We start from the raw sequence: 27,996 nt of genomic DNA, 5'->3' as shown, positions 1-27,996 counted from the left end.
TTAGGGGGTCAGGAGGCAAAATTTGCCCAACCACTGGCAAAAAATTAATTTCAATGGGCCTGTTCTGCTATTACCTGTACCGTTTGGTTTTCATTTTCGTTTTAAATGAATATCAGTGATCGAATCAGAAGAGTAATCGAAGTTGCCGAAGTGGTTTGGGCTTCTTCGGATACGTTCACTCGATTGACTCTGATTGTTTTCATCAGCTTTGTGTGGAGGTGGTATTTGTTGTAGAGCAGACTGGGGAGCGGTATTTGTTGTTGGAGTGGTTAATTTGCTTGGCGATTGTTCGATGAAGGTGATTTGAGGGGTCACCGAAAAGCAGAGAAGTTTGGAAATTTTAGTACTCGTCCCATGATGGAGCTTGCAACGTTTGACCAAGATGAAGATAATCCACTCCCAGTTGCTTTTTGTTTGTGTTTCACTTTCTTGTCCCCCTTCATTTTCCAGTAAATTTGGCTCTGAACCTTTCACCTACCTGCTTTTCCGCTGTACTTGCACTTTTCTGCTCAAAATTCACTGCATAAATTATGAGAGAGGTCTGTCTTTATATTTTGGTTCTAATTTTCGCAACAACGCTATTGCGGACTGTGAAAAAGGTTTCTCCGCCTCCTTGATTGTTGATATTGTTGGGCTTGATTTTACACTTTTAGGCCGCGGTTCAAGTACCTCTTAGAGACCTTCTAGTTTCTCTATTATCTTTTTTTCAGGTGCGTTTTCCTGACCAGTTTCAATTGTTCTTTTTGGGGGATCGGCTGGCATATATTTCTTGATCAGATATATCGTGGGTCGCCATCCGCAATCTTCTTTTTTCTCTCAGTCACTTCGCGGGTAGCTTATGGCAAGCCTCTCTCGACCTCAATGTTTACCCGCTTGTCAAGTGGTGATATGATGGTTTCCGGGATGACTAAATCTTCGTTTAAATAGTGTTTTATAGGATCAGCGTACGAGAGGTTTGACAAATTAGGTGATGTGTACATCATGCTCTACGGAGTATTAGGTTTCTGACCAAAATGTGCCTTGAAAGTCGGTTTCTTGAAGGTATTTTGTATGCATATTTGCAATTGATTTATTGTGGTCTTTGGTGCTTGTTTTATTGGAAAGATTTCATTGCTGTTTTTTCTTTTTCGATATTTGCAAGTCTACGTTTTATGATCTGTGTTTAAGTTTCTTTTATTTCGATTGCACGATGACTTTAACTGGTGCGTCAATAATACCTGCGTTATTTTTTAACAAAAAGTTTACAAATATTCCAAAAAAGTTTTGCTTGATCTAGAGGGATTGTACGAGGTACTCCATGAGTTTGAGTATATATGTCTAAATTTTTCGCTTCATATTGGCTATTAACGAAAATATGCTAGGCAAGATATTTGAAAAATTGGTCAATTGCTGCTAGGAAATGATTATATTAACCTTTTTTGTTGAATAACGGCCCTTCGAAATCAACTTATTTTTCTTGATTTGGTAGAGCTGATGATAGTTTTCGGTTGAGAAGTGCTCCAAGAGAATCACTGCCTAAAAATTCTTCCCTTTTGCAGTGCGTGCTTTACGTTTAATGGATAAAATTAATACAAAACATTCCCCATGTTCCCGTGTAAATAGCATGATCGTTATCAATGAAGGCTTTTCACACTGCGTTCGGTAATGCTACCTTTTCATCGATACGAAGACAGACAGATTGTATATGGAAATCGCTCCAGTACAGATGAATGTAAGGATTAATTCAGTTTATTCGCTCTTCACTGTTGGTAGGTACGCAGTCGCGTACATCTTTCAATCCTTCGTCTTTGCTAGTAAAGAAGCAGTCCGGCTTTTATTGAAAACCTTTTCCACTAAGTTGTCAAATGATGAGATTTGTGGACTATCCGTTAATGATGTGCTTAAGCGTGAAAATGATTCCGGTTAATTGGTTATTGGGGTTGAGGGGAGATGTGTGCTATCAGAAGATTCTCAAAATGTAATTTTTCTCCATGTACTCTATTCGTTTGATCTAGAATTCATGGTTATTTTGTTAATTGAATTGATCTGAGATTTAAAAAGTTAAATAAATTTGATTCTCGAAATGGACAAAAGCGCCGCTATCATGCTTGCTTTCTTGTTTTGGCAGATATGAATCAAATGTCCATCAATTTTTAGAATTTATTAGTATATAATTGTGCTTCTCTCCTGGCTAACGTGCTTATTTTTGATCATAGTAAATAATATTGAATTAGACGGAAGTTTGCAGTGCGAGTGTTGTGTGAAATGGTACTTACGTTGAGAAGTGTGCTTTCGTGGAAATAAAGAAATCGGATTTAGAATCTGAGGATTGATTTTGCATAATGGGGGACAAAATAAAATTTTTCATGCGTGATTGGGGGGCAATAGTTTGAATAGTGTTATTGAGATCAATTCAGTATTTTTTAAGGTGTTTTTGGTGCTCGAGATAATTGCTTTTAATTAGCGGTTGTATACGAGTTGCAGGTTGTACAGAATTTGAGTCGAACGATTTTGCAGATTTAGATAGTTATTCCAATTTAGCTATTAGAAATTTTCATCATCCACTGATACGATTTTGGTATTTTGGTTTGGATGTCGTTAAATACAATCAACAAGAACCATTTTGCTCCTGCCTAGTTTTCAATAGAAAAATGGTTTGACGAATTCAATCAATCGAACGTGCTAGACGGCCACTATATTATTTATTAGAGCGGTTTTCTCTGAGTATCGAGAGTAAGGCTCTATGGTTAGTAATCACCTAAACCTTTTCTCCTTATAGATAGTTTTTAAAATAGTCGAGAGAACACCTAGCATTTCCAATTTATTTACCTTTAGCATTCGTTGCATGAATTAATAAAATTTGATTTAAAGAATCTTAGTTTCCACCCGTCTACTCTCAATTGTTCTAAAGCAGCTCCCAGTTCAGCTCAAGAAGCGTCTCATTTTCCTCGAGTTTCGGGTGGCGGGTTGTAATCACAATTTTCTGTAGCGTTTGCGACGTGATTTTTATTTCCAATAAAAAAAATTTTTTAGTGCTTCACTCCAAACAAAATTTACTGGTTTGCTTAAGAGTTTGGTTGCTTACTTGAGCTAAATTAGGAATGATTTTACCAAATTAAAGTACTCAGCCAAGAAACGATCAAAGTTTCTTTGAAGTTTTTGGTGCTTCTAGTTACAAAATTGCAGTTATTCTGCTTTCGATTGGCAACATTGCTATCTGTGAGATTTGATGGCCAAGCCAGTCCATTTCTAATTTTAAGTGGAATTTTTGATAGAAAGTTGTAGAAAATTACAGAAATTTTTAGTTTTCTTAATGGATTCTAAGTAAAAATAATCCTAAATTTTTCTTCCTATAGCCGACGTAAACAATCAAAAATGAATTCTTGTGCTATTCCTTTTTTACTTTGCTCATTACTAAAATGTCGCCTGAAAAGGTATGTAATTTTTGTTTGAATTAATGGATAGCCCATTGCTTTTTGGAATGCTGCCGGCATATCAGTAGGACCACAAAAATCTATATGTGCCTGTAGTTTCAACGCTTTTTGTAGTGAAAATAGAGTGTTTTGCAAACTCAGGGATTAATTGGATGTATGCATATTTATGAACCTTAGATGAAAAAAAAGTAGTGCTTTGCGATGCGGGTTCACAATTTTTTTTTGATGTTGAGTCTGTTTCTGTTTTTGGCATTTGATATTTGTTTCTGTGAATAGATTTCCTAAGAATTTTTGAATCTAGTGCTAATTTTAGTGAATGTTCTCTTCTTCCGGTAGCTACAATGGGAGAAATGAAATAATGATCTGCGTAACTGATTGTTTTTAGATGTTTATCCTAAAGAAACATTGTAAATTCTACAATTACGTTTTCTTGTAAATCAGGAATAGTGTTCCTTTTTGGTGCCTCGGTTGAAAATGTTTGTGAAATTTTGATTCAGCTATATGGTTTTTTCATCTTTCAATTGTTTTTAGAAAACTTGTGGCTGGTTGGTTCTTTGATTGGGCAATGAGTTATCTTATTATTTATTTGAGTACCCTTTGAAATCTGGAGTTGTGTCGCTGCTAGTCCCAATTGTTTGAAAAGATAACGTCCAATTAATGTTTTGAGACCAACTGCAACTACCGTGAATTCAGCATCTGGAATTTGCCAACCATTGCTTTACACTTGAATTTGGTTTTTTCCTTTTGTTTGAATCAGTCCATTTGAGAAAGTTCGCAACTGGGGTATTTCCATTTCGTTCGTCAAGAATTATGTAGTGCATTCTGCCACTCGCGTTGTGAATGGCTAGTCCAGAATACTACATGCGCTTCCAGAATCGACTAGCAGTGAGAGCGATATTTTTACTAATTTTGATTGGCACGTTGAGTGGCTCACTTTTTCGTAGTCACTATATCCCGTAGCCATCATACGGTTGTCCCCACTGCTATAATCGGATTCGTACAAAAATCTGCAGGCTGATGGTGGTATATATTTTTCGGAATGTTCCATTGGAATCTACGTTTCTACAGCATTTACAGATTCCCTCCGGTTTTGTTTCGAAACATTTCTCTGCCTGAAAGATTTCCTGCAAATTTTTGCAAAAAGACTTGAAAAGCCACAGTTATTGCGTTATTCACGATTTGCATTACATCTATAATACTTAACTGGTGCTTACAATAGACGGTAGTTTTGACAATTGGAGGTGGGTATTCGGGAGGGTGATGTTGGGAAGCAATTTGTGGTCGAAAAATCCGCAGAGCGAGTGCTTGCTGAATATTGAATTTACTATTGCCGAGACAAGTGCTTTATTTTGAGCTTCAATTTGATGTTAGTTTCTCATACATCGTTCAACGTGTATTTCTAGTTCGAGTGTCTTCCTGGGTTCCACCGTTTCCTTTAACATTTCTTTTTAAATACTGGCTCTAGCAGATTTGCTAATAAAACGTCCCTGATAATTATCTATTCTTTTTTTTGAAGTAGCAATTTTCTGCTTGGTCTTTTAGTTTTTTTTAGAAGTGTTCAACAGTTTCACCTCTCAGTTGTTTTATTATTAGAAAAACATTTCTATCGGCTGTTTTGTATCGTGGCCTGAAAAATAACTCTTATATGAGGTTGTAGAATTCGGAGTTGACACCATAGTGTGCGGTTTCTTGCTATTAAAAAATATCCAACGACCTTCCATTCCAATACTGAAGTGTAGAAAGGAGACAGTATTTGATACGCGATTGCCCATTGTTTATCACCGCACATTATTCCAATTTCTATTAAACGCTGGAACTAAAGTTGCCAATTCATCTTTTGTTGCACATTCTGTGCGTTTTTTTCTGGGTCCGATTGAGCTGAGGCACCTAGTATTGTTTCCTCATAAATGGTTTCAGTGGTAAATCCACCATTTCGTGTTTAGGTCTAATTAGGGTGTCCAGGATTGTATTTTCTAGCTAACAAAGCTAGTTTATATTGAACCCTCTATTTGTCCCAACAATGGCGTGGGTCCCAGAATGCGTCTATTGCGAATTAGTTCGTTTGCTGAGTGCACCATGTAGTATTTATTCAAATTGAGCATTTAAATCGCGAGGCCAGATGATGGCGGTTTATAAACGTGAATTGATCTTGCTTAGCAACAAATCAACTTACTTTAGTCGTATGCTTTGTGGCACAAGAATCAAGAGAGGAAGTGATGAACTGAATTAAAAATTACACAACTGAATCAATTTAGTATGAATGAATTATTTGATAACAGAAACGAATTATGTGATCAGAAATTGAATCACGATGTTGAAGAAACACATATGATCAGAAACTGGATCAGCACGCTTAACTTAATTGGTTTGAATACTTTTGCTTCACCAAATTAGAATGGTTGGATATACTTATGAGAAGCAGCATGAAAACTTCAGTCGAGATGCCTACAAAGTTGAATGAAAAGATTACTGAGAAGGACATCATGATTCTCACCAAGTTAGCTCATTCTAGCAGGGGAAAAATTAGTCAAATAACAATAATTGGTCCTTCAACAGACCAATTAAGATTGAATAGTCCAATTAGAATTATAACCAGATACAATAAGTCTTCCAATGTTCAGCAAAAAGTCATTTAAAAATCACTCTTATCTGATCTACCCTTGCTCCTACTTGATCTAAAAATTATGTCTGATCTACCCTTACTATACTCTGATCAATTGCAAAATTTTAAATAGTAGACGATTGCGTTTTGTGTTTTGCGTTTCTCTTCAGTTTGTTGGTTCTCAGTGGCAGTTCACTATAACATAATACTCTACAAGGCGATATTTCAAAATTTGTTTTTTGATTTCTCTGATAGAATTTGATTGAAGTTGAGTTCATGAAAGAATTAAAGGGTTTGGTTTTGAGCAGCACACAAGCTGCGTTTTGTAGCAATGCAATTAAGAAGCAGGTCGATATTGATAGTGAAGTACTTAACAGAGTTTTTTATCTCATTTCAATGATATAAAAATTTGCCCCCTAAGATTATGGATGACTCATCAGAAATACTCCCATGGTTCGAATGAAGTCTTAGATAACCATTTCATAAACTATAAAAGAAAGACGAACAGAGATGAAAACATAACTAAAAAGGCAATAAATGAAAAAGGTATATATTAATATTATTATGTGTCCATATTATATGCTGTATTATTTGTCCCTTAATATGTCCTTTGTATATGGAAAATAAGAAGAATCAAGAGTTGCTACAATAAGGCAACCTTTGTTTTTCAGGAAAGCTTAGGCTTTCTATTATGATTGAGCTTTGGCAAAACAAGTTTGCCAAATATTTGGATCACATATTTTTGAATCCTCCTATTTAAGTTTTCTCACTTATCACCCAACCATTTGCTTCATATGCTACAAAAAAATTTTGTCTTCTATCATTTCTCAATTTAAAGCATGTAAAAGCAAAAGCTTAGAAAAAATGTCGTCTGGGAAAAATGTGATTAAAAAGTTCCCAGACAGATTTTCTTGTTATGATACTTTATCTAGTTGATGTCAATGCTCAATAACCAGCTGTTGGCAAGCAGTTGCTACTAATACGTGTCGGGTAAAAAATCCAGACATATTAAACTTACTGTTTAAAGAAATTTTACGGAAAAAACTTTATACTAGAGGAAATTTTTTGTCACGACGTATCAAGACATTTTTTACATAGAAAATGATAATGTTATCAAAGAAAAATGTTCAAAAATTGAACCGATTGGCGAAACTTTTGGAAATTATCATTCTTGTAGACGAAACCAAGTTTATTCATTTGGTTTTTTGTCTTAGATCAATAACAGTATTTGATTGATTACGTTACTCTGTGTATAAGTGCGAGAGTTTGTGTGTTTATGCGGTTATGTGTGTATGTGGTTATGCGTGTGTGTGATCTAATCTTCCATAGTGTTTTGTGTGTAAACCCCTGAACGGACAGGAAAAGGTTTCTATGACTTCATTTTGTACTCGCAAAACGTTTTCCGTTATTTAGATTTGCCCAATTGGGTGGAGCTTTTTGTCATCTTGTTCCTTTGTCTTATTGATAACACGTTTCATGGGCCTTAAATAAAGCATACTTTAGTGATGTGTTTAATTTTTGTATGCGTTAATACAGTAGTAATACGAGCAAAACTGGACATAAAATCTTATCATTACATCGGATCCAAACGCAATCCATTACAACTGCTGCCTGGGACATATCCAAAAAGCTACCTTTTACAAAATCTGCCTACCCGGGTCGAGGTGTCAACGCAAAATTATGTAAAATAAGCGGTGAATGCAGAAAATTTTGTAAGATACGCGCTGAATGCGGTGAAATTACATAAATCAGGCGGCGAAAAACCTTTATCGCCTGGTAGCGGTGAATTTACATAATTTCACCGCATTTCATCGCAAAATTATGTACGAATTTTGCGGTGAAAAAACCAACATTTCACCGCTTATCTTACATATTTTTCCGGTTTTTTTCGTGACCCGGGTAATTCTAGGACGTACCGTAGGACTATTGACTTCATCTTCGTAGTACAACTATGTTAAGGCATAAAAATCAAACATTTGTGAATTACGCAAATTCGACTGCTGTTTCCGACACTCTATCATTTATTTCCCTCGGTTTTTGGCCTTGTTTAAATCTAATAGTGACTCAATACATCAAAAAGCAGTAAGTAAAAATATGCAAATTAAAAGCCAATAAATGATTTCATTTAGTTTTCTATTTTTTCAATGACTTTACTTGTCCCCTTAAAGAGTCATTGATTTTTGAACAAAAATTGTTGTACAATTTCCTTCGAGAATTTGTGCTTCTTTCATTTGTTCTGCAGTTAAGTCAAAATAGTCGCAGATTTCATTTCTTTTCTGTGAGGTTCAATGAAAATTATTTGACACATTTAAGCCATAACTAAAGTTATAGACCAGAACGTTGTCGCTCCTCACGTAATTCAATGGCCTGGAATTAACAAGACATTCCGCTACAGTAACAAGGGTGGCATGGACATCAGGTGTCAACTCTGCGGAGCCAAGATTGATGAGCAGAACATGGAATATTCTCAATGACGGTCTCAATGGCTTCCCATGGCATAATTGCACTAATTCAATACCTTCAGTTGATAGCCAAGGGTGATAATGACTTTGACTTTATTTGCTCCAAAAATATCAATGTAGTTATGAATTTTGCACTTTTATTTTTTGTCAACCAAAACTTGGTCTCATTGATGATAGGTCCCATTCAAAATTTTGTGTGAAAACTAATCTTTACTCGTTCTGTGCTTAAAGCGATGCCTTTATGACTGTCACCAAGAATTTCGAGTTTTTAGTACGGGTCAATTTTTGGAGCCGTATTTTTGATGTTTCACATATCCCCGTGAAAACAGCTAACATTTTTTAATGGCTTCAATGGATTTTTGCTCTTTTTTCATTCTTTTCTGTTACCTAGTCTTACTAGGCACAAATCCATCAACTTTGCGGTAAAATACAATTGCACTTGTTTAGCTTATGTTTTATCTGATGTTAATTTGACTTTGCTACTCAATGCTCTTTTTAAAATTTTTGACCGTTTCTCTGTTTTTGTTATATTTTGTTGTTTGCCTTGTCTCGCAGTCTAATTATAGACAGGTCTCATCGGTACCCTTATGTTCGATTATTTAATGGATTGAGTGGTAGCAGTTTAAATTTTTTTTTGCTCGTACGCCAATTTTTTCCAAACAGTATGCAAATTTTTATAGTTTCCTATCCCTTCCTCATTTGATAGACAATGAAGACAAAATGTGGATGAATTTGGTCAGAACATTATGCGCAAACGCACACTACCGGGCCGCCATGTTACTAAACACAACAATTTTTAGGCGATTTGAAGTATTTCGAGAATTAACCGCTCAAACTAATGGACAATGGTTATTCATACATTTGTCTCTGTTGTTCGCCATTGATGTATAGGTTGCTTATTGTGGACAAAAGTTACGTAAAGTGGAAATATGTGACAAATTATTGTCGCTGTTGTCCTCTAAAGACGCCAAGCCTCAAAATTTTAAAATCTACCAATTGCAAGGTTACGGAATACAAAAAATTCACCTGCCACCAAAATCTAATGATACGCAAAAACTAATATTTAAGAGACCAAGAAAAGTGACGTCACGCTCATAAATGCCGTGCTAAGCGATAAATTCAATTTAAGTAACAAAAATACTTTGGTACTTGTTTCAGATAAAAAAAACATCTTGTTTTCTCTCTTTTTCCGCGATTTTTAAAATCAGTGTGACGCTTTCAGGTCACCTTATTTTTGGCACCCCATTCGAATAGGGTCATAGTTCTTTGAGTCATGAAAGGGACAGCAGCGATATGATACACGTCCATGCTACAATTACAACAATTCAAAATTATTCTTAAGTTTTATAGTTGAGAACAACGATTGAAATACATAAAGAACGTAAATTTGTAAATTAGCTGCAGTATACATCTACTTATTCTATGCATTTTAATTAAACAACTTAACAAACAATCAGAAGAACATGGATTTGAGCATACTAGTCTTACTAGGCATAGGAACATAGTCTTTGATTGACTCCTCCTGTTGCCCTTGACCAGTGACTGAGTTCGCTTGCTCGCTTACTGCCGTCTTAACGCCTCTCCATTTGTTCATGAGTCGGTTCCCAGCTGAAGCGATCTGTTTCTCGTGCAACCTCGTCTCAGATTGGAAGTTGATCATCTGGGGCAAAACAGTCGATTCCAGGGCTAGCTTTTCCAGTAGTGCAAACATGTCCTCCGCTTTCAGACTCTGCAGGCGCAGGGTAAAATTTGCTGAAACATCACATATGTTAAATGTCCCTGTATGTGCATTTATAATATTTACAGGAAACACATTTACAGGAAACATTTAGACATTACACATTGCAGACCAAAAAGGAGCAAAAAAATGCAGATCAAAGACATCAATCATGCAACTGTCAGAGTCGGTAGAGGCAACACAAAGGGCTTTCAAAACACCTTTCTTGAAAATGGATTTGCAAACTACTCAGTTTCCCGTTTCCCAATGTTCGAATGAAGAAAGCAACGAGAAAGAACTCACATTTGTCAAGGCATTTACAGCATGGGCAGGGCTTAGCTAAACCGTACAATTTGTCACTTTTCACCATTTCTGAAACAAAAGGACATTCTTATTCGCTTCACAATTCTGATGTTATATTTGAACTCTATTTTGACTAGCCGTACAAGTGCGGACCGTGAGAGATAAGAAAGCTCAATAAAGTACTTGCTATAGTTTCGTAGCTATAACATATACATATAAAAACACCTCTCGCCTACACACACACCTGTAAGTTGTTTGGTGATAGCCTCGATCCTGGGCTGAGTCTTCTTGTGATTGCACTGTTCCTTAGTGCACCTGTCCACTCTGCACTCACAAGTGTCCACATTGACATACCTGTGGATCCACTTGAACACTTCATCCTGAGAGAAGGGATCGTTCGGGTTGCTACTACCAGATCTGCCACTCCCACTCCCACTTGAACTCCCACCTCCACCCATCATGCTTTTTAGGGATGAGAAAGTGCCTGCTGGCTGAAACAAGTTAACAAATAAAAGCCAGCTTTCATCTTGACTGAGTGTAAACAAGAGATTTCTTAACAACACTACTGGCTTAAAAAATAGGTCCGGTAATCGAATAGATGAGGCCAGATTACACGAGGTTGTTATATGTAAAAATCACTGACATGCACACGAGACAATTGAATGAATGATACCTTTTTGGAAGTCCACAAGATGTTCAGCACGATTTCCGAGTCCTCCCAGGAGTACTTGCTGCCTTCAATTTCATTCATGCCGGGTGGAAGCAGTCCATTAGCCAGTGTCAGCTTTGCCTTGCCCTTCTCAAGTGTCATTACCTAACCAGATCAGATTCATGCTCAGTTTTTAACATAGGGTCATCTACATAACGCTTAGTATGATCCGTACAGAAAAATAGCTATCATTTCGAAAGCTCTGATTATTTACTCACCTAATTTCCGAAATGATTTGCTTTCGCTAAAATAGTGCCTCGTTAAATCAATAGCTCACGTGTCAAATCGTTAACATTTTAAGAAATAGCGTTTCAGAGTGAAAAAAGCCTTCTAATCACGAGCTTAGCTATACGACGACTATACTGGACATCAACAAAGAAAAAGCAGCTTAAACTTACCAATCAATTAAATGTACAGAAACCCCGGTAAGACAAGCCAGGTAGTTCACCATGGTGAGGCCACGCAGTAAAAACGTAGCTTTGAAGATTTTCAACTTGAGTAACCAAATCGAATCGTATAATGAGTGTGAATGTTCCACAAAGTCTGACTTGGATGAGTAAAAACAGAAAAGAAATCGCGCTTCTGTCTTATAATTTCTTGCCATTAAACTTTATGTCAACAAAATCTCTCATTCCAAGCTAAGAGTAGCCACAGAAAAATCTCAGCAAATTAGTAGTATTATTGGACCAAGCTTTTTGGAGCGAGCAACTCGGAATATTTTAAGTCGTCAGGTACAGTTCGAGTTTCTAGTCGCAGACGTAGTGAAACTTTTTGCCTAACAACATTCCATTTCAACATGCTTCATTGAGGCTATGTAACTTACTAAACATATTCATTTGTGCGATACAAAAAAACTCGAACTCCACTTGAAATAAAAGCTGCCCTACTAATTGCACAGCTAAATGACGCCAGAGAACTTGAAGTCCATGCAATTCTCGGAACATCACAAACCCAACCAATACATCCGGAGTATTCGCGTAGAAGGAAAAAAAACCTTTATAAATTTCTCTTTTCAGACTAACTAGGTTTGAAAAATTGTCGACATATCAAAAATATCAGTTCTGAGAAACAGGTTTGTTCGTTTTGAAACCTCCTTATTTGCCTTAATGATTTCCATTAAAGCTATAACTTACAACCTCGCAACAAAAATGACCAATGGTGCACCAATTTTCTGATCAATGGAAAAAAGAAGGCATTTAACAGGCCTGTAGAAGTAGGTTAAATAATAAGTCAACAAAAATAGGTTTGACTAAATCAAAAACAACTGAACAACTCTTGTGCATAACTTTTAACTGATGTACTAATAGAATATTAACAACTGTGAAGTTCAATTCCATTGAGTCCCGATTCAAGGTAAACTTTCCTTGAGACCATGTGCTGTTGAAAAGAATGTTCGTTTCAACAGTGCACCAATTGTGTGATCAATGGAAAAAAGAAGGCATTTAACAGGCCTGTAGACGTAGGTTAAATAATAGGTCAACAAAAATAGGTGCACTGTGGTGCACCAATTTTGCGATCAGTGGAAAAAAGAAGGCATTTAACAGGCCTGTAGACGTAGGTTAAATAATAGGTCAACAAAAATAGGTTTGACTAAATCAAAAACAACTGAACAACTCGTGTGCATAACTTTTAACTGATGTACTGATAGAATATTAACAAATGTTAAGTTCAATTCCATTGACTCCCGATTCAAGGCAAACTGGGCTTGAGACCATGTGCTGTTGAAAAGAATGTTTGTTTCAACAGTGAACCAATTGTGTGATCAATGGAAAAAAGAAGGCATTTAACAGGCCTGTAGACGTAGGTTAAATAATAGGTCAACAAAAATAGGTGCACTGTGGTGCACCAATTTGCAATCAGTGGAAAAAAGAAGGCATTTAACAGGCCTGCAGACGTAGGTTAAATAATAGGTCAACAAAAATAGGTTTGACTAAATCAAAAAAACTGAACAACTCTTGTGCATAACTTTTAACTGATGTACTAATAGAATATTAACAACTGTTAAGTTCAATTCCATTGACTCCCGATTCAAGGCAAACGGGGCTTGAGATCATGTGCTGTTGAAGAGAATGTTCGTTTCAACGTTGCACCAATTTTGTGATCAATGGAAAAAAGAAGCCATTTAACAGGCCTGTAGAAGTACGTTAAATAATAGGTCAACAAAAATAGGTTTGACTAAATCAAAAAAACTGAACAACTCTTGTGTATAACTTTTAACTGATATACTAATAGAATATTAACAACTGTTAAGTTCAATTCCATTGACTCCCGATTCAAGGCAAACGGGGCTTGAGATCATGTGCTGTTGAAGAGAATGTTCGTTTCAACGTTGCACCAATTTTGTGATCAATGGAAAAAAGAAGCCATTTAACAGGCCTGTAGAAGTACGTTAAATAATAGGTCAACAAAAATAGGTTTGACTAAATCAAAAAAACTGAACAACTCTTGTGTATAACTTTTAACTGATATACTAATAGAATATTAACAACTGTTAAGTTCAATTCCATTGACTCCCGATTCAAGGCAAACTGGGCTTGAGACCATGTGCTGTTGAAAAGAATGCTCGTTTTGGTCAAAATACCAGCAAATACGGCTGTAGAAATTTCATCGCAACATGGATCAAAAAAGAAGCGTTTTCTTTTATCTTTGTATTTAGTAGATTTTGACAGACGGCCCATTCAGAGCAAATAAACCTTGTTTCTCAAATGGATCATTACTGTACAATACAGTGAAGCAATTAAATTTCGCATTATTTGTTCATCTACTTATTTCGATTACGGCTAAAATTTACAGCCGGTCAAAAAATTGTTTCAATTTTTGCAAAGAGTTTGCTAAGTAACGCGTGCTCAAATGCATTTCGATTGCATCAAATTGAACAAAATAACAAGTAGAAAACAAAACCATATGAATCAATATATCGCAAAAAATGAAAACAAAACAAAAGGTATATTAAAAAGGTCCAATTTAAGATTTCGTCATACTACGCCCTATTATTACAGATTTCAGACAAATGCTCACTGATCAAAATTAGCGCCTCGTGGAGCCTTATAGCCGCATATGGAGCCTTATGACCAAAATTATCGCCTCATGGAGACACCGCCTACAGGCTTTGAAAACAGCTGATGGAGACATTTAATGAAGCCAAAAAAGTAAACTTATTTAGATTTTTGAAAACGAGCGTTAGCGCATAGTTTTGGTCAAAAGGACAAATTATGGAAAACGAAAATCATTCATGTCGATAACCCCTCGACAGAATAACAAATGGCACGAAGCAGGAGCCAGGCGAAAGACACTTCAAGCAGTTACCAACGTGGTTAAACTACGATTGACAACCCTTTCGACGCTTAAGTTCGTTGCAACTTTGTGACGCTCTGAGACAAAAATTTAGTCAAAAGAAAGCAAATTGGCTGGTGACACTTAAACTTTAGTAAAAAAAATATGCGTTAAAGAACTCAAAAACAAAAGAAAACAACCGATGCACATTTTCTACATTCCTTCATCTGGTTAACATTTATCAATGCAGAATACTAACATCCCCGGTCTTTTGTTTCTAAAATCAAGCATTACTGCATAGTGAAGATATTGCCTCCGTATTACTCGCTTTAGTGAAATCCATTTTGGCTAATAAATACTACCAGCCAATAAACAATGATCAAAGGTGTACTAATTTTATCCATAGCAACGATTCTTTCAAAGCGGAAAGTTTAAAAACAAGGAGTTCAACAGTCCTGTAAAAAAGATCATGATTTAACGTTAAAAAATGAGAAAGCGGCACAGGTCGGTTAATGTAAACAGATCTGTTTGATGAACGATAAACGCAGCGGAGCAACTTCTGAAAAACAACTTACCGATATCAGAGTCTATAAAAGGCTGGGGTACGCCTGGGGGTCATAAAAGATTTATGCTCACTAAGCCGGGGGGGGGGGGGGGGGGGGAAGAATAGATCCAAAAAACAAAAAACAATCCCTATATTAGGGCCCTAGTAGTTTTTAAAAAAAAATGGGAAATAATGTTGAAGTTGATCAAATAGATCGGCCTAGGAGAGTAAATGGTAAGCTCTATTCAAGTAGTTAACTAGCAATGAGCAAAACCAAAAAGCTTTTGCGAAAAAGTAAAAAATAATAAAGTTAGAACAACAAATATATAGCCTCAGTAGCTAATTCACATAATTCAAATTAGGAATCGATGAACACTTCATACCAATAGAGAAGAAACCACACGTTAAAAAACACAACAAGGGTAAAAAAACTGCTTGTCCCAAAAAGTGTCCACAGAATCTGCTTTTTTATCAGTTCCAAAGAAGCTTTTCAAACCCTTACCCTAACAGTCTTTTCATGCTTGACTGCTCCAGCGCTAAAATCACACTGGAAATGACTTCAATTTTTTAAGGTGCAAGCCGATCCTTTAAAAAAAGGCTCAAATAGGATTCAAATTAGCTTAACAGAATAAAGAGCTTAATAGCTAGCTAAATAGATAACATTGTCCAACGCCTCAAGTTTTTTCGTTCTTTACTTGATGAAAAAGTAACATTGAACAAAAACAAACTGAACGTAATTTTCGGTCGCCTTTCCGTCAGTTTTTCTGCTGGACAAAGATATGACTAAAATAGTTTTCCTTATTATTTTTCAAATTTTTATCTCTTTCTATTTTTTGCGCAAATCTCAAAAATTAAAAAATTTTCAATTATGACAGATCTCTAGTATCTATCTACTTGTTTCTTAAAATGCGAAAAATTTCGAAACAAACAGAAAAATTGTTAACAAAGGCCAAAGGTTATAAACAAGGAATTTAGTAGTCATGTAAAAATGAACATAATTTACCGTTTGAAGTTGAGAAAGCGGCACACGTCGGTTAAAGAAAATATATCTGTTTGACGAATGATAAACACAGCGAAACAACTGATATACAATTTAACAATATCAGAATCTATACAGCTGCTTTGTTACCACTTGATTACAGGACACATTATTAAATACGGCAATTATTCAGTTCAGAGGAACCAAAGCTCGAATGCCGATAAAAAAAAACTGGCTCTATTCTGTTTCGTCTTCAATGCTTTTTATGACCCCCAGTTTCGAATTGTATGTTGTTATATAGCACGTTACTATGTAGGAAAATAGCACGTGCGCCTGGGGGTCATAAAAGATTTATGTTCACTAAGCTGCGCGGGCGGAGGGGGCGAAACAGAATAGGTCGAACAACAATCCCCATATTAGTGCCCTAGTGCTAATTATTAAAAAACAATTGGAAATAATGTTGAAGTTGATCAAACTGATCGGCCTAGGAGAGTAAACGGTGAGCTCTATTCGTGTAGGTAACTACAATATAAATATGAATAAATACGATGACTTGAAACAAGGGAAAAGACGGGCAAAATCAGTAAGGCTTTTGAGAAGAAGCAAAAAAAGTTCATACAACATATACAGAATCTCAGTAGCTGATTCACACAATTGAAATGAGGAATCGATAAACACTTCATACCAATAAAGAAACCACCCGTTAAAAAAGACAGAACAAGAGTTAAAAAAAACTGCATGTCAACAGAAGTGTCCACAGAATCTGCTTTTTTATCAGTTCCGAAGAAGCTTTTCAAACCTTTACACCGAGCTTGACTTCTCGAGCTTCGCTTAAATCAAACTGAAAATGACTTCTAAATTTTTTAAAAGGTGCGAGCCGATCCTTTAAGAAACAATAGGATTCAAGTTAGCTTAACAGAATAATGAGCTTAGCAGCCAGCTAAATAGCTAAAACTACGTCCAACACTTCAAGTTTTTTCGTTTTTTACTTGATCAAAAAATAACATTGAACAAAAAAAACAAACTGAACGTAATTTTTGGTCGCCTTTCCGTTTTGTTATTTGTCTGCCTAATTTTTACGCAAATCTCAAAAATTAAAAAAAATTACTAAACATGACAGATCTCACGCATTTTGGTACTTATTTCCTAAAAATCTGAAAAATTTCAAAAGTAACAGAAAAATTGGTAACAAAAGCTCAAAAATATGATTAAATTGGCAAACGGTCAACAAATTTATCACAGTTTTTTTCTCAAAAACAGATTATATTTTTGAATCCTAGATAGCGACAGTCTGGGAAAATAAAAAAAAACTGTTATTCTAAGATACCCGCCAAAAATTGCTACCTGAAACGATGGAAATAAGAATTAAGTTAAGAAATAAGCAAAAAATTTGATCAAAATTCAAGCTGAAACGACACAAAATGCTCGAAAATGTTCTCCAAAAAGCAAGACTTCGTTGTAGTGAAACTTCCCTTATAATGCTCTTAAATTTGTTACCCCGTAATTTAGTATGGGATGCCCTCAAAAAGTCACTGTCCAACATTCACATTTGCCTTCGTTGTTTTCCCGGCATATAATTCAGTATATTTCTCCCTATATAATAAAAAGTGTTTCACTCCAGGTGTAGTAACTGTTAACGTCTTTTATCGCACTTGCCATTAACATTTATATCTCTTACATATCTCGATCTAATTATTGGTACCTTGGTGCATAAATCTCCCGTCTGTTTCTTGAGAGTTGCGTATTTTGAGAATGGAGTGTAGGGCTCGTATGCATAAAACTCCTCTCCTCCAGTGTCTTCTCGCACACTCGATTTCCAGCTGCTTCTCTCCGTTAGAAGAAACCTTCCCAGAGAGTCGAACATTTCAGGCGGACACACCAACAGAATGTTTCCTGAGACGATCTTGGTCAACTTGGAGTTCCAACTAACATGTTTCTGGTTAAACTCGTTCATTAAATCCAAATGCTGAGGCTTCATTTTGATGATATGATGATTCGATTTGAATGCTGAATGCGAGATCGAAATAATGCTGATCTAAAGCAATGTGATGACAGTTTGGAGGCAAGAGAATAAATATATTCGTAAGGCACTTCTTCGAATCTACAATGACGTAATTCAGCAGTTAAACAGTTGTCATGTCGATTCAATGTAATACTAAGTCACTCTCGGCATAATTTTAGTCAAAAGCTATGCTATAGTACAAAATGGCTCATTGCAAAACTGAAACTAGTTAAAATTCCTTAACAGTAGAATACAATGATCTAGATATGATAGTTGCTCAGGCAGCACAGCACAAAGTATAGCTGAGCCTGACTTGAAAGCAAGTATAGGCAATTCTCGAGTTAGTCTGATTAAAGTTTGTTAGGCAGCACGAAATACCGGTTACACTTACAAAATATGCCAAAAACGGCTGAGAAAAGTGAATTACAGAATTCAAGATACTTGCAGCGGCAACCTTATCAAATTTTCTTGAACCCCAAGATCACATTTTCAAAACTTGTCAATTTTCATTTTTGTCTATTGACGGATTCTTTCTGGGGCCGCCCGCCCTCTTTGGCGATTCCTCTACCGTAGACCCAAAAGACGCTCCTTCTGCGTACTAAAACAATAAAAGTAACTGACAGAATACAAAACATAAACCGACTAACGTCGGACGAATTGCTGCCGAACGACAGGCGGGCAATTCAATTTATAGAGGGGGTGTTGCATTGAGGTTTTTTTATGGTGGAAAAATCCCGATCCCATAGGTGTTCGTACCCGCAACCTCCAGGAAAAAAGTCTGACTACTTAATTACTAGGCTATATATTCTTTGGAACTTCATCGAAAAAATCGCCTTTATGTTAACCACAAACTTTCTTCGGAATGAAAGCAATTGAGATCACGCAAAAAATCAGAAACTTGAGAGAGAAGATTGTTCTTAAACAAAAGCGCAAAAACGTTTGAACAGAAATGTCTCACAAAAAACATAGCCATAAGAACTGCGGAAGCGACTCAAAGCGTCGGAACATTACAAAAAACGTAGCTGCAGAGTGGAAAATTATCTTTTGTATTTATACATTTATTCTTTACCACACTAGATTTGATTAAAACATTTGGTAAAGAACTACACACATAATAAAACGAGAAAGATTTGAGCATTGACATTATTGAAACTAGACAACACAAAAACAAATACGACATATTCAGAATTCATGCAAACAAAGCAACAAAACTCTGAGACATAAATTTGACAGAAAGAACTCCTGGTAAAATAGTAATTGTTCAAAATTTTGCATTATAATGAACATATCAGCTGACGTTAAAAAGTGGTCAAAATTCTTAGGATGAACAAATACTGAGAGGCTCAAAAAATACAGGCCTAAAAATTGTCATCCAACAACTCCAGATAATTGTCTTAAAACTGAGTCAGCTTATATGCTTTGAAACTGGACTAAATTCTAAAAACTAAAAATCATGACTCGAGAAAAAGCGTAAAATTTTTCCACAAGCAACATTGCAATTTTAAATACTAACTTACTTCTATCTTGTTTGAGCTACCAGAAATTATGAATTCAAAAATTTAAATTGGAAAATTTAAATTAATCATGAAACCGACATAGGAAAAAGAAAAAGATTCAAAGGCAAAAGATTGTTCACTGCCAAAACCTAGCGCCATGAATAGTTGCAGAAGTCGCTACTTTCGGAAGTAATTTCAGCATCAGCAATCTCTGTGGTGCATTATATTATATAGAATGAAATGCAAACCGAAAAAACTGAACCAAGAATCCAAGAAGTGCTAAAATCAATAATTTGCTATCAACTGATAAAAGCAGAGCGAATACAAGTATAGGTATAACTGAACCAAGAATCCAAGAAGTGCTAAAATCAATAATTTGATATCAACTGATAAAAGCAGAGCGAATACAAGTATAGCGAATACAAGTATAATATTACATGGCCATCATCCTGTCTAAATAAACAAATAGTGAGAGAGGTTTTTGAAGATTCGAAACATTAAAAAATTTTGCGCTAAAATTTGTCAATATTAAACTGCCAATTTGAAAAAAACTTTCAGTAAACATCAAAGACTCAACGAAAGAGATTAAATACAATTAACACGACCCTTAAATCCTTCGCGGTGAACGAAAAAAAATTTTTCATAGAACTAAACCTAAAATACAAAAAAAACTCGCTTAAACAATTGAACCAAATGGACGAAAAAACGGCTAAAAACGGTTATTTATATGTGCCATTCTCTCAACATTTTCAAAGTCGAAGGGTCAGTCAATGAACACTGCGCATGATCAAAAAAAACCTCTCGCTCAGAAAAAAAATAAGTTCCCACGGCAATTGCACTCTTTCGACACACGCGTTTACAATAATTGCCTCACACTTCGTCGAGAGCAGTCTTACTGAAATCAGCTAATCGTTCCAATTAACTGACTTCCAATTAATTTCAAGCTATCACTCTACCAAATACTAGAATCTCGTTCGAAATCCCTCCAACAATTTCCTAACAGAGCTGACTGACATTGGAGAAATTGCTCTCAAACGGCAGCCGCGTTAGTGTGGTTATGAATTTAATAGGGGGCTAAAAAGAGCTGGTTTTAGAGCTTATTTTCAGACTTCTACGAATAATTCAATTGACAAAATTGACCAGTTTGGCATTTTTTTTAAGTGAGGCCAATTCGATTAAGCTGCTTATAGCTCTGCATGAGAGCAATTTAGATCACGCAAAAATTAAGAACTCAAGCGGGACAAAAGTAAATAGTTGGACGAAAAAATGGATTTATCCCCCCCCCGAATTACACTTGTTGTTAAATAGCACGTAACAATCTAAAATATAGAATGTACATAAAATTGGATAAATTTAGAAAACGTAAAAAAAAGTTCTGACTAGCATAGTCAGCATCACTTCTCAAATTTGCAGAGTCACTTTCTACAGCTAACTTTTAACTGGTTCAAAATTTCCCAACTTTTAACTGGTTCAAAATTTCCCAAGTGCTTTAACACTGACCTGACCGACTTCTCTAACCCGGAACCAACTGCTCCACTGAAGCATTGACTTCCCTCTCGATTACCTCAAGGTCTCTTATTACTCATTTAAATTAAATTTGTTGTGAATATGTAACCAATAAGCATCGAAGAACTCACATAAAAACGTGATGTGGTATTGCTTAAACAAGACGTCTTTCGGTCAAGTTACATTTTTTTGCACATCAGTCGTCATCAACGCGATCTGACACGTTTCTAATTCCATGATCTCTCGTTATTGCTACAACACACGACGTTGGACGACAATAGTTCAATTGATCATCATTAGAGTCTCGAAAAATAAAAACAAAACTAGAAAAATAAAACAAACCGACTATCGTCTGACGATTGGTCACGAACGACTGGCCAGACAATGAATTTAGGAGGTATATGCTAGAGAAACCTTTATGATACAAAAAGTTCCGACGAGGTAGGGCCTCAAATCCGCGACCTACAGAACTGGAGTCGTGGACAGTCCCCGAAGCTACACAGGCTATGACCGCCCTTCTCACAATCAGTTTTAATTTAGCAAAAGACTTAATTTCTGAATGCTTGCAATTAAAATCGCTCAGAAAAGTCAAGCGTGAAATATTCACTCGAGAAGTGCATCGAAAGAAGCAAACGGCCAAGGAAAAATTTTGCAATAAAAGACGCACATTTACTAGAATTGCCTCACACTTCGTTAGGGAGCACGGGAGCAATTAATTGAGTTTCAATGATATTAAACTTTTAAGTTCTACTGAACAACAGTCGTTCAAAGATAACATATATGCCAAATTCTTTCTTTTCCTTTGGCGATCACTCGAAGAGATAATAATAATAACAACAACAACAAAAACAACAACAACAACAACAAAAACAACAACAACAACAACAACAAAAACAACAACAACAACAACAACAACAACAACAAGAGGCACTTCTGGCTGAATCTGACGAAATCCCAAACAATCCTTTAATGCGTTTGAAGAGGGCCTATTAAATACGATCACATTAAGAGGAGAAGTAGAAATCTTTCCAGCTCTTTTTTTATCTGAATGCATCAGTTACTCACTCTGGGATAATCAATCAATACCTTAAAAAACACTTGATAGTATATCCAGTTCAAATTTGAATATCCACTCTGTTAACATTCCCAAAATTCAAGTCCAAAACAACTCGCAGTCTAATTGCTACATAATGCTCAATTAGAAATGCATTTGGATTTTGTCCTAGTTTCAGGGATAACCCATTCAAAAATTGTTAATATGTCAAGGTTTCTTGGCAAAAAAATCTCAAACAAGTTCACAAAAACTTCTCAAAAAATTCAAAACTCTAAAAGTTCTCAAATTGAAGTACTCTAAATAATCCAACGAGTCACATTCCAAACAAGTCCTGTCTCTCGGGTTCCTGATTTCCTAGAAAAAACGTGGAAAGATAGCCAAACTTCGAGCAAAAGCTTTTGCTAAGCTTTGATCTTGCTTAACCTCAAGTGGCAAGTATCAGTTCCGACTTACTTTGGCGGGTAGGAACTATATGCTCACTTGGGTCGTTGCTGTTCAGTCAATTTTGATTGATCGATATATTCCTCGCAGAGAGTTGTCAGTGGTATCAATAGAAAGCCCGTCTCGCGTAGAATACAAAACTAAAAGTTTTTGAATTTCATTCCAAGCACTTATGGAGGTAAAAATTTTGTGAACATTCGAATGATCTCCGTTGTTTTTCTTCACGCTTGCATTTTTACTAGTTTTTGTCAAGTCTAGAAAAAATATGTTATTGGTTTATACCTCTATGTTATTGTTTTTACCTCTAGCTAAATTTTCTCAAAATTCACTTCGAAATTCAAATATGCTTCTTTTACGCAGTTTGTTCAAATTTTCCGGAAGAAAAACCTAGAAACTGTAGATACAATCTTCTCACTGCTAAGAAGGCTAGTTGATCTTCTCGCTAGTTAAACTCAATAATTATCAAAAATCATAACATTTTATATTGAACCCTTTTTGTCAAATTATCTATTTACCTAACATTTGGAACAGTTACTTGATTTTTATAGTCACGCAGCGATATCCATCCTGGTTCCGGTCCAATTGTAGATTTTAACAAACCAAAAAAATATTTGGATTGTGTTGCGATGTCCTTTTAAAAAAACTTCTGCCGTTTTTTTAAATTTTACCCTCCAGGACGATTTCGAACCAAGGCCAGATTTTTAGGTGCAAATGAGTCCCCATGATTTTATATATATATATATATATATATATATATATATATATATTTAATATTAGTGAAAATCTTATGGTTTTATGGCTTCAACACTGTATCTGTAAAATTATTTGCCTCCTGATACATATTTTTTTGAGTTTGTTTTTGCTAAATGTTTTATGTCGTTGATACTACAAATTTTCATATTTTTGTTACTTTTTAATATGTGCCCATATTTGTAGTTCTTGTTCAGTGTCCTGTATTTTTAATGGTTTTGACAATTTTTATGCAATATTAAATATGTTTCGAGACATAAATTAATGTCTTGATGCTTTCAACTGACGTCTAAACGCTTTAATGACTTTGAATTCATTCGTTTCCAATCATAATGAGTTTTTGACCTTTTCTGTTCAACTTGTAAATTAACCTCAGAACTTTCTGTTCAACTTGTAATTAAAGGAGTTAATCGGGAAGAAAGTAACGCTGAAGAAAGAAGAAGAAAGTCTCCGCCGGGAAAATCATAAAGAAACAGTAACCACAGTTATTCACTTCAGCAAAGTTCTTGGTTCTAGAACTCCAATGGTAAACGAAGAAGGAAACAAAGAGCTACAGGAACCCGCCTTGCTTAATTGAGATCTGATTACAGTCCTTCACTCAATAGTAACATGGCACGGATCGAAGAAAATGTTTCAAGCACTTGTCCAGATTGTAGAGTTGAAGAGCACACAGTGCACCATTTGTTCGAAAGTAGCAGCAATCCGACCGAGTTAACTATAGAAGACCTCTGGAGAAACCCGAAGAAAGTAGCAGAATTCCTGAACCTGGCAACTGAAGATAGCACACAGACCACACCATCTGAAACATCTGTGGAGAGGTCATCAACCGAAATACTGCCTGAAACCACAGCAGCAAGTAGGCACATTAGGGGCTTACCTCAGTTCTCCGCATACAAAACTGAGAAATATTATGAGGTCTCTTGCCCACCTCCAGACGTGCCGCCCATGGAGTTCTCAGCTGGGAAGATGGCTTATGTGGCACATTGACCATTCGTAAACGAGTAACCAAGGAAGAAAGAACCAACCAAGCATCCCACCGTTCGTAAAGTTTGAAAGAAGAAACTCAAAAAGCCATCAAAGATTGACGAAGAGCTACTACAACAACAACAACATTAGGTCACCAGATAACACCATATATCGAAGGAAGAGCTACATTTGAAGCGTGAAAAAATGACTCAAAGTGAGACAAGGAATCAGTTCAACGAAAAAATTAATCCCTTGGATATCGCGAATCCAAATGTCTCGAACAATTCGCGTTAACCATTGAATAAAATAGCACTATTTATCAAATTTCCCTGATTATTTTCTAGGCCGCAACCAATTAATTCATCGGCTACATCTACTTTAAATCAGAGGTACATCAAAACTGGCAAATTCCATTTATTTTACTCGTTCAACATGACTAATTTTTAAATTAAATTCAAAACCTGCTGTTCTAGCAAGCCGGATTTCGTGTAAATGGTCATTTCACAATTCCTTAATTATAACCATGGTATACCTACTTACAACATCCCTCTATATTAATTCTAACTTTAAAAGCGTTCTGAGATCAGTACAAATTGTGTTCACTGCCATACAAGTAACTAAGCTACTTTTAAAATCCAATGTCTACAAGCAGAAGTCAATTTTCGAAAGTTACGAACGAACTTGCTTGAGCAAGAAAATCTCCATGAAAGATTCAATGGGCCTCAAAAACTATCAACCCAAATTGACCACACTGCACAGAACCACATTAGGTCACCAGATAACACCCCATATGGAACGAAGAGCTACATTTGAAGCGTGAAAAAAAATCATTCAAAGTGAGACGAAAAATCAGTTCAACAAAAAATGTAATCCGTTCGATACCGCGAATCCAAACGTCTCGAACCATTCGTGTCAACTATTGAATAGAATAGCACTATTAATCAAATTTTTCTGATTATTTTCTAGGCCGCAACCAATCAATTCATGGGCTACCTCTACGTTATATCTAAAGGGCATCAAAACCGGCAAATTCCACTTATTTTAATCTTTCGTTATGCCCATCAGATCAGCAAGAAAACCAACAGTATAATTGCAATTATCTTCTTTGGAAACTAATCAAAAATAGAAACATATCTTTGATCAAAAGACGTTGCATAGAGACAACAAACATGCCAATTAGCAGCCAAAATAAACATAGCTGGCAAATTACCGGCAAAAATTCGCCGTTGAACTCACTTGACACACATTCGGAGAAACAGAAAAAAATTAAGAGATAAGAAATTGACAGAATTTTTCTGAGCGTCAAGTGTTATTTGGTGTGTAAATTCTGCGTATTCTGCGAACTACATTTAATTCAGCTTCTAAGCTGAGGGCTATTAAGCATAACACTAACGCCAACTAGTAATCACTTTAATGAACTTTGATAACCTTATGCTTTAATGACGGCGCTTTATATGTCTATTCCATTTCTTTAAAATCCATTCAGTTGAAACAGTGAGTGAAGTAAGTCAGAAGTCAAGCGTGTAAATCGTGACTTATGTAAAACGTGATCAAAAGGTAAAGCGAATTAAAACATAGCAGGACAAGTCCTGAAGTACAATTCAAAGAATTTTCATTGACTAAACAGAAAAACTAGACCTAGAATGGACTATGAGTGAATTGAGAAAACTATTTTTAAAAAAATCAGATCAAAAAATAAGAAAAAAAAAACAAAAAACAATGTCAAAGTGCCGCATGAGAACAAAAAAACCACTAGCGAGGAATGAAAATTTATTTCAAACAAAAATTTAGGCCTAGAATGAGCTGTGAATGGATTGGGAAAACCAGTTAGAAAAAAATCCGATCCAAAAAATCGAAAAAACAGTAAAAATCAGAGTGAAAACCACTACCGAGAATCCGAATTTTTGTTCAAACACCATTTTCGCACTCTACTTTAAAATTAGAGCGAAAAAAATTCACGCCGCAAAACCACTCGCTTTTTCGCTCCATTTCCTGTTTCGGCGTGACCAAAATCACTACTCCAATTTGACTTCAAAAATCATGATAATGTGTGAACAGATCTTAAAAAAAAGACAGCGCCCCAATACAATTCAAATTCTTTGAATTGTAATAAAAAGCAGGACAAGTCCTGACATACAATTCAAAGCCTTCTTATTGACTAAACAGAAACTAGACATAGAACGGACTATGACTGAATTGGGAGAATCATTTCATGAAAAATCAGATCGGAAAAATTAAAAAAACAGAAAATCAATGTCAAAATGCCACATGAACAAAAAAACTACTAACGAGATATGGAAAATTGGCTCAAACAATTGATTGCGAAAACCATTAAAAAACCTATCCAAGAAATCGAAAAAGCAGTAAAATCAAAGTGAAATTGCCGCATAAGGACAAAAACATAACCGACTAGTGTCGGGCGAATTGCTCTGAAACGACCGGCGAGCCGTTGTCTTCGTCAGTAGCTAGCCACGGTTTAGTGAGGCTAGCTGTAGCTTGATTCGACTCTGCAATTTTTAGTTTTAGCCTTGATAGTAAATAAATCAAATAAAACGATATCTTAAAAAATTGCAAAATATTGCAAAATTTAAAAGAAAAGCTTCCAGATTTTGCAGTGAAAATGTTAAAAATTAATTTTTGTCTCTAGGGTTATGTCAAGTAACCCATCTGCAAGAGTTGAAAAGCTTCGGCGGCCAGTAACGATCGTTAAACTCAGAAAAAGACAAAAATATTCAAAAATTTTAAAAACAATAGCAAATTTTAACAAAATCTTGCCAAAACTCAAAATATTAAAATCCTCAAAACCATTTCAATGTCTCAAGAGACTATCCGGTATCCCTATTTCAAGCACTAAACAGCTTCACTGAGTCATAAAGATCCATAAATTTGGAACATAATAATTTTCGGAAAGTTTGAAAAAAATTTTTTTTATCATAATATTGCTAAATCTGGAGTCATTAAAATGATGATAACCCATCCATTAACTCTAGAAACTATGCGACAGCTTATCATCATGCCTTGGAGGAGGTCCCTAGGACCCTGGTGTCGGAAAAAATGATGAAAAATTTAAAAGATTAAAACTTATAAAATATGCAAATAATTTTTTATAAATTGCTGACATTAAAAAATAGAAAAACATTCCATTACATCTAGAAATTATGAAATAATCAAAGATCAAACCTTAGAGGAGGTTATTTGGGGCTCCAAAAACCTAAAGAAGGACAAAATTTTAAAACTTGAAAAAAAATGGCAAGTTGCATAAAAAACTGCTTATATTTGTAATAATAAAAGTAGAAAACTAATCCATGGCCAAAAAATTTTCCACTGACTTATTATCAAACCCTAACGGAGGTTTTCTGTTAGGCTGAAAAACCTGAATAATGACAAAAAATGTCAAAAAATTCCAAATTTTGTATAAAAAAATGATAAAATTCGTGGTGTTGAAATCTCTAAAAACATTTCATCATAACCAAAAACTATACGCTTACCTATTGTCAAACCCTAGAGGAGGTTCCTCGGCTAATGAGGCTCGAGAACCCTAAAAATTGACAAAAATTTCCAAAAAACTTAAAAAAAAGCAAGTTTTATCAAAACAATTGCTAAAGTTTGTCATATTAAAAAATTGAAAGCTATTCCGTGGCAAATAAAAATTTTTCAGTAACTTATTATCAAACCGATAAGGACGTTTTCTGGCCCCTGAGTCTGGAAAGACTTGATTAATGAAAAAAAAAATGCGAAAAAAATTTGCATGTTTTTTCAAAAAAATGCTAATATACGTA

At 35.5% G+C, this 27,996-nt stretch overlaps 2 protein-coding genes across 2 annotated transcripts in view; one reads left to right on the top strand and one right to left on the bottom strand.

Moving 5' to 3' along the window:
- LOC142334629 (uncharacterized) overlaps positions 1–27,996 on the top strand; it is a 418,890-nt gene that overhangs the window by 281,386 nt on the left and 109,508 nt on the right. The window lies entirely within an intron of this gene.
- LOC142335411 (uncharacterized) lies at positions 9,841–18,233 on the bottom strand. Its single transcript, XM_075383887.1, has 5 exons — positions 17,705–18,233; positions 11,171–11,311; positions 10,742–10,988; positions 10,498–10,566; positions 9,841–10,229 (listed from the first exon to the last, which is right to left on the bottom strand). The coding sequence occupies exons 1-5, from the start codon at positions 17,978–17,980 to the stop codon at positions 9,931–9,933; spliced, it is 1,032 nt and encodes a 343-aa protein (XP_075240002.1). The 5' UTR covers positions 17,981–18,233; the 3' UTR covers positions 9,841–9,930.

The sequence above is a fragment of the Convolutriloba macropyga genome, chromosome 2 (genome assembly GCF_964194025.1).
Source record: "Convolutriloba macropyga chromosome 2, txConMacr16.3, whole genome shotgun sequence".
NCBI lineage: Eukaryota > Metazoa > Xenacoelomorpha > Acoela > Convolutidae > Convolutriloba > Convolutriloba macropyga.
The sequence above is the reverse complement of the archived record's forward strand: the minus strand, read 5'-3'. Positions and strand labels throughout refer to the sequence as shown.